Genomic DNA, 12904 nt, shown 5'->3' with positions numbered 1-12904 from the left:
ATTGTTAGACCTTTCGTGTCACGTTTTCTTAGACTGTACTCAGACAACCGTATTATCTTCCACCTTATCAAGAAACCCGTTTTCCATGGTGAGCTCTCTATTAACAACCAAACGTGAATCAACACCTCTTTTCTATAATGAAATGCCATGCAGTCTAAATGCTATGCAGTCAAAGTGAAACACAAAAAAGTCAGTATTATGTATAAAATCATAATTCAATATACACAGGAAATTATAAAAGCACCTATTCAGGACCCCTCTAGGGTTTGGTATAGCTCTACCTAGGGTAAGTTCCTAATGTTTACTATATGAGGGTTATTTTCTAAGTAAGGGTACCCGAACCAGTAGATTCCTCGATCCTCACCCATTATAGGCTGATGTGGATCGAGTTCAGTTCAGGGGGATACATTTCCCTATGGCTGCACGGAGATGAAAATCTCACGAAGACATAGGTACGGATGTATCTCGGAAGCGGTCCACTACCCTGCACGGAGGTGAAAACCTCACGAAGGACTAGTTTCTCGCTCCCACTTAAAGGGTAACACTGACCATGCAATGCAAAATGCAAATACAGACCAACCAACTTGATTCAATCATGCAAATGATGAAAATCAATAAATGCAAAAGGAAATCATGATTTAAAAAAAATTGACTTTCGACAAAAAGACAAAGCATAATCAATTCATGACTCGACTCTCAAATATCCCCAGTGGAGTCGCCAAGCTGTCGAAACCATTTTTTGAAAACAAAAATTTTAGTTGTCGACTTTAAAAATAAAACTGGAGTCGCCACCGATCCTTTATTAAGGTGTGATCGGCTCACCCTATTTTGGTCTACGAATTTTGAGAAAATGAGTCCGGGAGTCAGTTACGTACGAGGAAGGGTTAGCACCCTCGTAACGCCCAAAATCGGTACCAAATTGATCATTTAATATCTTAGTGTCGAAGGTTAAAAAGATTTCTAAAATCGGCTCAAATGATGAAATTTGAAAAAAGGATAATCAATTGTTCAAGTCATGTAAAGAAATCGAGTCCCAATACGTTAGGGTACAATTCCTCATAATCCCTGAACTTTGAATATCACTTTTATTTTATGTGAAAATCTTCATTTTGAGAAAGTAACATGACACACCCAATGCGTTAGGGCACAACAAGTTAAGTTCCCAAAAATGATTTTTATACTCATGCATTTTGAATGAAGAATATCCTCGGTTATTTAAGATTAACAAAGAAAATTAGAACCCAATACGTTAGGGCTCAATTTCCCTCGAAAATCCCAAACTTCGAATATTGCTTTTATTCAAAAAAAAAACCCTTGAATCAAGAAAAAATGATTTTGATATATCGAAAAAACCAAGATTTATTTTCCAAAGGGTACGTTAAAAATTAATGTACAATATGAAAAAATATTTTAATTTAAAATATATATGTACATGTATTTACAAAATATGTAAACACAAGCACAATACACAAGTAAATTTGAAAATATGTGTATGCATATATTTAACACACATATACAAGTATACGTATGTAAAAAAGACATGTACAACAGAACTTATAGTAATCTCCAAAAATATGTATGTAGATTTCAAAGAAAATACGTATATGTACAAAAATAAGGAAAATACATATGTATTGTAAAATATAAGTGTACATACATATATACTTATTTATAAAAACTATGAAAACAAAAAAAAAAGGAAAAAAAATATATATATAAATTATGCACGTATTAAAATATGTATATATATATGTACATATATGAATGCAAAAACTATAAAAATAAAATAATATAAAAAAAATATAAGAGTATGCGGAGATGTATATATTCACAGAATAAAAGAAAATGTATAAGTATGCATATATATAATATAAGGTACATAAAAAGTTACAAAAAAATAATTAAATATATAAAACGTATGTAGAATGCATGTATTTAAAAAGGTTTAAGAATATATATATTATATAAAGAAATATGTATATATATACTATATAAAGAAAATGCGTGTATAAATATAGGAATAATAATAAATAATAATAAATAATATAGTAATAATTTTTAAAAAAATGCAAAAAAAACAAAATAACCAAAAAATGAAAGTAAAAAAAAGAAAGGGGACCAATTTGCGACGTGCGCGCTACATGGGGGACTTAAAATGAAAATAATCCCTCTCCCCAAACGGTGCGCAGCGATGGGGACCGACTTGAAACAAGGTAAAAATATTTGGGCCAAATTAAAAAGAAATAACTGGCTCAATAAAACATGGCGCAAAGGGGGAGGACTTATTGCGCAATTCTCCCACTTAAGGTTGATATGCGCAGACCCCCAAACTAAACAACACCATCTTTGTTCCGTTTTAAGTTTTAGAAAAAAAACAAATTCAGGGTAATATTTTGCCTTTCCCTTTGAAGCAAAAACTGCTTCTTTCTGGGTTTCCTTAACCCTTTGGCCGCCGTTCAGCCCACGCCTCGATTCCGACGGAGGGGACACCAGCTCGAAGACTCCGGCGAAAGGTAAGTCTCCCTTTTCCCCTTTTATTCTATTATTTTCACAAAACAAATAAAAAAGAAAAGAGAAAAAAAAAGTAAAAATGAAAATAGAATAAACGCGATTAACCTTCAATTTTCTTTGTATTTCAATCTTTTCTCTCTATTTTCGTATCTTTTACACTGCATCCCCCTTTTTACACTGAAAATATTGGCCTTTTATAGCCGAAAATGGGAAAGAAAAAATAAATCCAAATAAATCTATTCGGTTGTTTGTTGGCCCGATTTTTTGCTCTTCTCTTTCGCTTGTTGCAGGTACGTGCTTGAGGAGCGGTGTTTGCGGAGAAACGGCACGCGTGGAGGCCGAAACTTGCGGCGACTGGAGATTGCTGGGGCGTTTGAGGGCGGCGGCTACTTGCTGCTACTAGGGTTTTCTGCATTTATTTAAGTATTGGGCTATTTAGTTATTGGGCTTGGGGTTAAATGTTTGGGCTTGTTTGTTGGTCTGGGCCCGGGCATATTTGGGTTTGTACAGAAGGAGCAAAGGATTAGGAGTAGCTGCTGCTCCATATGACCAAGGACACTATGAAAATGAAGTTATTTGAAGGTTGGGGAATTCTAGAATTAATGGAATATAATATTGATCGATTATATTCTTTTATTCTTGTCGTTTAGTTCTTATACACAGAACATTGTAGGAATATAATAATTTAGTACGAGATTTAAAGAAAAAGAGAAAGAAGACTTCATATCAAGCAGACTTTTCTTAGCAGAAGATAGAATAATTTATAAAACCAACACATCAATCACATCTAATATCTGATATCAGATAAATTAAAGTCAAATTCAGACAAAAACAAAAACGCAGGGCAGGAAACTTCCAAGCATTATATTTATAGATAAAATGGTGTTTACAACCTTCACCATTCTAATTATTAAGGGAAGAAATTCGTATATATACGTATATAAAAAAGGTATATTCCTATTCAAAAATCAAGCTGCTAATTAGACCAAGCTACCGTTGCGTGGTCAAGATTTGTTTTCTTTTTAATATTACTAGGGAAAAATCAACCAGTTATTATATCAAATGTTTTGGGCAATACATTATTTCCAAAGTCCGCAGGATTTCTCAGTATAAATGTCTAAACATGAAGCAAAAATTCCACTACCTTTCATCAACATTTTTCCTTCACCCCAGAAATTATAGTAAAGCAGAGACAATGAGGGGAGCATCGGTGTTGAGTTGGATTCTGATCATCTGCCTCTCCCAAGTAGCAGTGCGGAGCCAATACTACTCGGACACCCTACCATATCAACCCAGGCCAGTTGTGGTCACCAATCTTCACTTCTATATGCACGAATTTACGGGCACTACAGCAGTCGTGCTAACCCAAGCTAACATCACAAGCAATAATACATCAGTGCCATTTGCCACCCTAGTTGCCGTTAATGATCCCCTCAGGACTGGTCCTGAGCCTGACTCAGAGCTGATTGGAAATGTTCAGGGTATTTCCCTCCTAGCCGGATCAAATGCATCGAGCACGCAGTACATAGATTTTGGATTCAATACCGGTAAGTTCAACGGAAGCTCTCTAAGCGTGTTTTCAAGGGGAGAAGCTGGGCTTGCGGTGGTCGGAGGAAGAGGCCAATTCACGATGGCAACAGGGACTGCACTATTTAACCCTATCCTTATAAATGCCACCAATGTCATCATTGAATTTAACGTTACTGTAATTCATTACTAAGATGTTATTTACAGAGTCAATCGTCTTGGGTTGTGTGAAAGTCATATGATTATGCTCCACTTGTTAGAATAAATGTATGAGAAATATATAGGTTTGTAGTATTAAAAATTAAAATTCTCATACTTGGTCATTGTACTTTATCATTATACGAGAAATAAATATTAAATCCTTAGCTACAAAAATATATCTATTCCGTACTTATCTTCATCTCTAATAGAGGTTGGTTTATGCACAAATTTGGAAAGTTTGTTGACAACGAAACAATTATTGTTTAGTGTCAATGTCAAATATTACAACGAAGCAACAAAATTTTCGGCCTCTTAATTTGGCGTCGACTGCAGCAAAGCCACCATGAAAACTTAAAAGAAACTAAAGTGGACATTGGTGTGTTTGATTCCTTCGCATTTGACATGTTTATTTTGCTCAATATATCATAACAAATATATTCTTGTGTTAGAGATGAATAAATCTTGAGATTCCCATGAAACGATTCAAATCACTGGAAAATCTCTCTGCCAAAGTTTGGATGAAATCAGAAAAGAAGCTTTATTATTTTTATGAGTCAATAAATCCGGATTCAGCAATACTTAGGTCTCTAATAGATCCATATATCAAAGCATAATGTTAAGTTTATTTCTCAAAGTTTACATTTTTTCACTCAATTTGGTTTGCTAGCATCAAGTCTAAATGAATACAAAGTAACTCCTTGAAAACAGCTATCACAACATCAATAATCGGAACACAGTTAATCGAAGGCATGCTCTCCAAAATCAACAATACAATCTCGATCGACCTCCACATTCCAAGGGTTGAATTGATTCATTCGAATCCAATTCAATCTTCAATAGCCAAGGATTGTTTTCTATAGATGAACCATAGTATCTTCAATGTAACAACACATTAACAGGGCCAAAGATTTTATTCAATAGATTGACAACTCAAATAAGGTACTGCCTCAATGGCAGCCTACTGTGGGCACTTTCAAGTACCACTCAACTTTATTCTTCACATCTTGTCTCAACAATATCAAAGAAATAATCTTGTTCATAAAACATAAAATAAAAAATGGTTTAAGATCATGAACAATTTTCTTTTAAAATAGTATAAATGTCAATTGCTAAACGATATATTCAAAACAAGAAAATGACATTAGACAAAAATAATATAGTTGAATGTTTGAGCTTATAAGTTTAAGAGTATTTGTATTAATGTTTTATTCAATATGAAAGAAAGAAATTTGGCCTACGGTTGGAGATTAGAAAGTCAAGTTTAACTTTTGTTAACTTTTCAAGATTGTGATTAAACTTTAATTAAATTTAACGTAAGGCTGAATTTAATTTGAATTTTCAATTTAAAATTTAACTAAATCTAGAATTAAGTTCAAAAGGTTGACTTATGGCATAATGTCAAATTTAGCCTTTAATATTTAAATTTTGTCAATTTAACCCTTATTTTTCTTTTTTCTTTTTTAACTCAGTTTGTCATTAACCTTTGAAAAAATGTCAAATCGTTTTTTAGCGACAATGATGACTAGTGAAAAAATGTAAACTTTGAGAACTAAACTTGACATTATGCTTTGATATACAGATTTATTAGAGACCTAAGTATTGCTGAATCCGGATTTATTGACTCATAAAAATAATAAAGCTTCTTTTCTGATTTTATTCAAACTTTGGCAGAGAGATTTTCCAGTGATTTGAATCGTTTCATGGGAATCTCAAGATTTATTCATCTCTAACACAAGAATATATTTGTTATGATATATTGAGCAAAGTAAACATGTCAAATGCGAAGGAATCAAACACACCAATGTCCACTTTAGTTTCTTTTAAGTTTTCATGGCGGCTTTGCTTCAGTCGACGCCAAATTAAGAGACCGAAAATTTTGTTGCTTCGTTGTAATATTTGACTTTAACACTAATTGTAAGGCATTTTACCCGTGTTTTGGAATTCATTTTCTAAATGAAAAATGTTTTTAGCCAATCAAACACTGGAAAAGGCTGAAAACCTTTTCCGGAAAATGTTTTATCACAATCAAACGGACCCTAAACAATAATTATTTCGTTGTCAACAAACTTTCCAAATTTGTGCATAACCCAACCTCTATTAGAGATGAACATAAGTACGGAATAGATATATTTTTGTAGCTAAGAATTTAATATTTATTTCTCGTATAACGATAAAGTATAATGACCAAGTATGAGAATTTTAATTTTTAATACTATAAACCTATATATTTCTTGTACAAGCCCATTTTGCCCCGGGCCCATACCAGCAAAACAAATACAGCAAACCCAAACCTAAAATACCCAAATAACCCATTACAGGCTCAAAAAACCAAACCAACTACAGCAGCCCAAACTCGAGGCCCAATATCCAACCCCAAAAAAACCAAAGTCAAACTAGGGTTTCAGAAAAGCTGAAACCCTAGCTCCTGGCCGCCACCTGCTTCTGACCTTTGCTCTTCTGCCGCCGCCGCACCCTAGCCTCCGCGTTGCCATCAATCGAGTTGAGTTTTCGAATTCGAATAATTCGAATAATTCGAATATCAAACTATAATATTTTATATTTTTACCCCAAACTCCCAAACCTTTTTACTTTTCCTTCAAAACTTTTACTCATTCCCACTTTGCCCCCAAAACTTTTACTTTCCTCCCCTCCCAACCCCCCAATCTACCCAAAATCCATTTTCCACCAAAATTTTACTCTCCCATTTACTTTTTCTCAAAATTTTACTCCCAAAAACCCTCAAAACCTTTTATTTTCCCCCAAAATTTTTACTCCCTCTCACTTTTCCCCTAAAACTTTTATTCCCTTCCCATCCCATCTCCCATCCATCCCAAACCCTCCCCCCTCCAATTTTTTTTAATATTTTCTCTCTAAAATTTTACTCTCCTCTATTTACTTTCCCTCAAACTTTTATTCCCCAAAACTTTTTATTTTTCCTCTAAACTTTTACTTCTCACCCTTTACTCTCAAATAAAAAATCAAAATTATCCCAAAAAAATCACTAAACATAAATAGTAATTATTTTATTTATATCTACTATTTATATTATTAAATTAAATTTCACATTTTATATTATTTATATTATTGAATTGTTTAGTCATATTGAATATTTATATTAAAATTGAATTATTAATTATGTCATAAAATATTCGTGTTGAAATTTTATATTGGTATCAATTTCACATTTTATTTTTAAAAGAACTTTTATTAAAAAATCATATTTTTACATTTAATATATTTTTTAATTCCAAAATACATAGTGACAAGAATCTGAAGATAATTGTAACAACTAAGCAAGCAAAGAAGCTAACCAGTATATAAAAAATTAATAAATAAATTATGAGGTGATGAAAGTTAATAAAAAATTTAAGGTGGACAAATTTTATTACGATGGGTGACAATGGTTACAAGGACCCAAAATTATTTTTTAAAATTTAACTCGAACAAATATATTCGATTCGATTCGAATTTCATCTCACTCGACTCGATTCGAGAAAACTTCAAATAAAGTTAGGATGATAAAATGAGATTCGAAAACTCAATTAACTCGAAAATTTTTGATTCGATTCGATCGAATGCTCACCCCTACATACACATATATGTATCTTTTTCATTTTTATAATTTCATTCATTTTATTTGTTTATTCATTTATTTACATTTTCATTATTATTCTGAAAGAATATTTTAATTTTATTTACTTATATACTTGTCATTTTATATGTTATTTATTTGTCTTTTTTTATTATCTTATGTTTGTTGCTATCGTTCGTATTATTTTTACATCATTGTATTTACTATTGTTTTGTTATACGTATCAACAATGTAATTTGTTTTCGTTACGACATCGTGTTTCATTTTTACTCGATATATCAAAATTTGTTTTAAAACAAATAGCATTTCGTATTTTGATATTCGAAAAATCGTACCTAACTTACGGGATTTTGATTTTCTCGATAAATCTAAATATACGAATCATTTCAAAAAAGGTTTTTAAATGTTCTCGGGAATCAACAAAAGATCATGTTCTAACTTACGGGACATGATCCCTTTTCTAAACCCGAGATAGTTGAATATCTTTTTAAATAAATAATTTTTTTGGCATTTATTCACATATTGGGAATTTGATACGTTGTGTTCTAACGTATTGGATATGACATGTTGTTTTCACGAGATTAGGATTTTTCTAAAAAATAATAAAGGCAATATTCAATGTTCGGAATTTTGAGAAATTATGCCTTAACGTATTGGACTACGATTTCTTCATTTGACTTAACAATTGAATATCCGTTTGAATTTTATTGCATGAGTTTTTTAAGGACAAGCTCATTTTTGAGGATGTGAAATATCATGCTCTAACTCATTGGGTGTGACATCTCTCCAAAATGAGAGGGTCTTAACATGTAATTCGCTTTATACAAGTTTTTTAATAAAATGATTGTATTTCGAATCTCTTCAAAATTTTCAATTTTCAACACTAAGACGCTAATTAATCAACTAGGTACCGATTTTGGGCGTAACGAGAGTGCTCATCCTTCCTCGTACGTAACTGACTCCCGAACCCATTTTTTTTGAATTTCGTGGACCAAAATTGTTATTTTAATAAAATCAAATCGTTTATTAAAAAAACCACTTTTCGAAGTGACCCGATCACACCTCATCAAAAAAAAGATTGGTGGCGACTCCAATATTCGTTTTTATTTCTCAAAACCCAAGTCGACCCCGTTTTATCAAAAAAATGGTGTCAACTTTTCTCATACATTTATTCTAACAAGTGGAGCATAATCATATAACTTCCACACAATCCAAGAGGATTGACTCTGTAAATAACATCTTAGTAATGAATTACAGTAAAATTAAACTCCATAATGACATTGGTGGCATTTATAAGGAGAGGGTTAAATAGTGCAGTCCCTGTTGCCATCGCGAATTGGCCTCTTCCTCCGACCACCGCAAGCCCAGCTTCTCCCCTTGAAAATACGCTTAGAGAGCTTCCGTTAAACTTACCGGTATTGAATTCAAAATCTATGTACTGCGTGCTCGATGCATTTGATCCGGCTAGGAGGGACATACCCTGAACATTTCCAATCAGCTCTGAGTCAGGCTCAGGTCCAGTCCTGAGGGGATCATTAATGGCAACTAGGGTGGCAAATGGCACTGATGAATTATTGCTTGTGATGTTAGCTTGGGTTAGCACGACTGCTGTAGTGCCCGTAAATTCGTGCATATAGAAGTGAAGATTGGTGACCACAACTGGCCTGGGATGATATGGTACGGTGTCCGAGTAGTATTGGCTCCGCACTGCTACTTGGGAGAGGCAGATGATCAGAATCCAACTCAACACCGATGTTCCTCTCATTGTCTCTGCTTTACTATAATTTCTGGGGTGAAGGAGAAATGTTGATGAAAGGTAGTGGAATTTTTGCTTCATGTTTATGAACAAAACGGAGACATTTATACTGAGAAATCCTACGGACTTTGGAAATAATGTATTGACCAAAACATTTGACATAATAACTGGTTGATTTTTCCCTAGTAATATTAGGGTCCGTTTGTTTGCCAGTAAAATATTTTCCGTAAAATGATTTCTAGAAAATGTTTTACTTTTTTGTAAAATGATTTACAGAAAATATTTTCTAGTGTTTGGATGAATCTGTGTAAAATATTTTCTGCTGTTTGGCAAATTTCCTGAAAATATTTTTCAGAAAAGTTGTTTTTACATATATTTTCCTGAAAATAACTATTGTTCTGCTGAAAAAGGTCACTAATGGCACAAGCTGACTCCTCAGTATGTGAGGCATTTAAATGTTTTTAATGTTTATTATTTATCAAAAGGGACACAAAAGCCCGTAGACCATTGTTTAACCCATGGTGAACTAAAACATGGACTATATAGGCATTGAAGATATAAGTGCCCTAATCGCATAAAATGTTTTCAGTGAGGAATCAACACCTATGCATTCTTTCAGAAGTTTAAACAGAGATATACATTTTCCATGAGAAAAAACATCCATCATTTCATATCTGAATACACTTGTTTGGTACAAAATTGCTGAAATGAAAATTCTACAAACCTCAGTAAGAGAGATTTCAGATGTAATTTTTCAACAGACTAAGGGGGAAACTAGGGAATGCAAAGAAAGACAGTAGTAGAGTAGCAACTACATCATGGCTAAAGATCCAGAGCAGCGTGTTGCGCACATGCCTCCTATTGTTGCACCAGGCCCTGCAGGTCAACATGGTTTAAGATGATAATGTTACACTCAAGCCAATAAATAATATATAATATAATATAATATAATATATATATATGGTCCTTTCATCAAGGAGTGTAGCTGAATGTTGCAATAAGTTATTTTTCATTAAGAAAATGATATGTTGCAAGGATAACTCTAACAAACTGACCTGGATCAAGAGGGAAAAATAAACCATATGGCTCCAAGTATTCATTAAGTTCCATCCATCCAATTCCGGGCTCAACTACAACATCCATGTCCCGAATATGCAATGCCTTAACTCTCTACAAATTTAAAAAAAAATCACTCCTAGTATCACAAATTAAAAAACCAAATGGATAGAATTGCAAATTCATTTTACACGATGGAACATTGATGATTTTATCACAAAAGTAATTGCAAATTCAAGTACCTGATTACAAGCATAAAAGAACAATTAAAATTTTATACTTGCTCAAGAAGAACCAAGACATTTTTGTAGTAGTTCCATGACATTACAAAACATCTTATTCAGATGTATGTAATAAAATACAATGAGACTCTGCAAATGGTTTATCACAAAGTACTGCTAGAAGCCGACCTATGTAAGAAGTTTCCAGTTTTTCAAGTTCAACATAATCCTAGTAGTAGTTCCATGACATTACAAAACATCTTATTCAGAACATTTATTTGGGTGATTTCTTAGTTATCCAAGGCAAACAAAAGGGCATAAAAAAATTTGAAAATTTTCTACTGAAACAACAGTTGAAACTCAAATTTCACTCAATCAAAAATGACAAAAAGTTTCCTCGACACTGAAATTTACAATTGAACCCAATAAAACATAATATGAAACTAATGAAACATGTCCAAAATATAATCCTTCAATAAGCATGATAAATTCCACATCATTATCCCCTTAATATGAGAAAATGCAGGATCAAATGCTAACGTATTGAAGTAAAAGAAATGACCAACATATCCTTGTACAAAATGCCAGCAACAGATATCCAAACTTTTATTGACACTTCCAATAGAACTAGCATGATCTTGTCCTTCATCACATTTATACTGAGAAATCCTGCGGACTTTGGAAATAATGTATTGCCCAAAACATTTGATATAATAACTGGTTGACTTTTCCCTAGTAATATTAAAAAGAAAACAAATCTTGACCACGCAAGGGCAACTTGGTCTAATTAGCTGCTTGATTTTTGAATAGGAATATACCTTTTTTATATACGTATATATACGAATTTCTTCCCTTAATAATTAGAATGGTGAAGGTTGTAAACACCATTTTATCTATAAATATAATGTTTGGAAGTTTCCTGCCCTGCGTTTTTATTTTTGTCTGAATTTGACTTTAATTTTATTTGATATCAGATATTACATGTGATTGATGTGTTGGTTTTATAAATTATTCTATCTTCTGCTAAGAAAAGTCTGTTTGATATATATGAAGTCGTCTTTCTCTTTCTCTTTAAATCTACGTACTAAATTATTATATTCCTACAATGTTCTGTGTATAAGAACTAAACGACAAGAATAAAAGAATACTATTGGTCAATATTATATTCCATTAATTCTAGAATTCCCCAACCTTCAAATAACTTCATTTTCATACTTCTAGATAAACCTACATATTCAATTTCAGCTTGCTAACATAAAATCTGTTGAAACCATTTTTATTTTAAAAAACGGGGTTGACTTTTAAAACGAAAATAGAAAAAAAAAATGGGAGTCGCCACCGATATTTTTTAGGTGTGATCGGATCACCTTGCGACTTAATCGTTTTAATAAAACGTTTTAATTTTACTAAAACAATAATTTTGGTCTACGGAATTCAAGAAAAACGGGTTCGGGAGTCGGTTACATGCGAGGAAGGATTAACACCCTCATCATGCCCAAAATTGATACTTAATTGACTAATTAATGTCTTAATGTCGAAAAATTAAAAATTCAAAAAGAAATTTAAAAATATAATCCTTTTATTAAAAAAAAAGGGTGTATTTCACATTAATCGAGAAAAAAATTGTATCCCGTGAATTAGAACACAACATCTCTAATCCGAACACGAGAATAAACACCAAAAAAATTTATTTATTTTTAGAAATTTGATCATCTCAGTTTTGGAGAAGAAATCATATCCTGTAAGTTGGAACATGGTCTTTTTCCGATTTCCAAGAAAAATTTTTTTTTGTAAAAAAACTTGCTTTTTTTTTTCAAAAAAAGGGATTGTATATTTGGAATTATCAAAAAAAATCGAGACCCCGTAAGTTAGGATACGATCTTTTTGAATTCCAAAATACGAAGTATTTTTATTTTTTTAAAAAAAATATACATTTGGGTCAAAATTGATGCAATACTTGAAATGTTACACAAATACAATATTAAAACGACGAATAACGAGAATACGAATGTAAAATAACAATGATCACATAATATGCAT

The 12904-nt window shown here is 32.3% G+C and overlaps 2 protein-coding genes across 6 annotated transcripts; one reads left to right on the top strand and one right to left on the bottom strand.

The window, feature by feature from the left end:
* Positions 1-3475: 3475 nt before the first annotated feature.
* On the top strand, positions 3476-4413 carry LOC107903447 (dirigent protein 4). Its single transcript, XM_016829497.2, has one exon. The coding sequence runs from the start codon at positions 3635-3637 to the stop codon at positions 4229-4231; it is 597 nt and encodes a 198-aa protein (XP_016684986.2). The 5' UTR covers positions 3476-3634; the 3' UTR covers positions 4232-4413.
* Positions 4414-8913: 4500 nt separating this feature from the next.
* On the bottom strand, positions 8914-11729 carry LOC107903445 (D-lactate dehydrogenase [cytochrome], mitochondrial). 5 transcript variants are annotated; one of them, XM_041092550.1, is made up of 3 exons: positions 11427-11669; positions 10643-10757; positions 8914-10463 (listed from the first exon to the last, which is right to left on the bottom strand). In XM_041092550.1, the coding sequence occupies exon 3, from the start codon at positions 9747-9749 to the stop codon at positions 9072-9074; it is 678 nt and encodes a 225-aa protein (XP_040948484.1). In that variant the 5' UTR covers positions 9750-10463; positions 10643-10757; positions 11427-11669; the 3' UTR covers positions 8914-9071. The 5 variants fall into 4 exon arrangements, with proteins under 5 accessions (XP_040948487.1, XP_040948484.1, XP_016684983.1 ...); XM_041092553.1 differs by lacking the exon at positions 11427-11669 and adding an exon at positions 11683-11729; XM_041092552.1 differs by having other exon boundaries at positions 11405-11667.
* Positions 11730-12904: the final 1175 nt, after the last annotated feature.

This window comes from Gossypium hirsutum, chromosome D05 (genome assembly GCF_007990345.1).
Source record: "Gossypium hirsutum isolate 1008001.06 chromosome D05, Gossypium_hirsutum_v2.1, whole genome shotgun sequence".
In the NCBI taxonomy this organism is placed as follows: Eukaryota; Viridiplantae; Streptophyta; class Magnoliopsida; order Malvales; family Malvaceae; genus Gossypium; species Gossypium hirsutum.
This window is presented reverse-complemented; position numbering and strand designations above follow the sequence as displayed.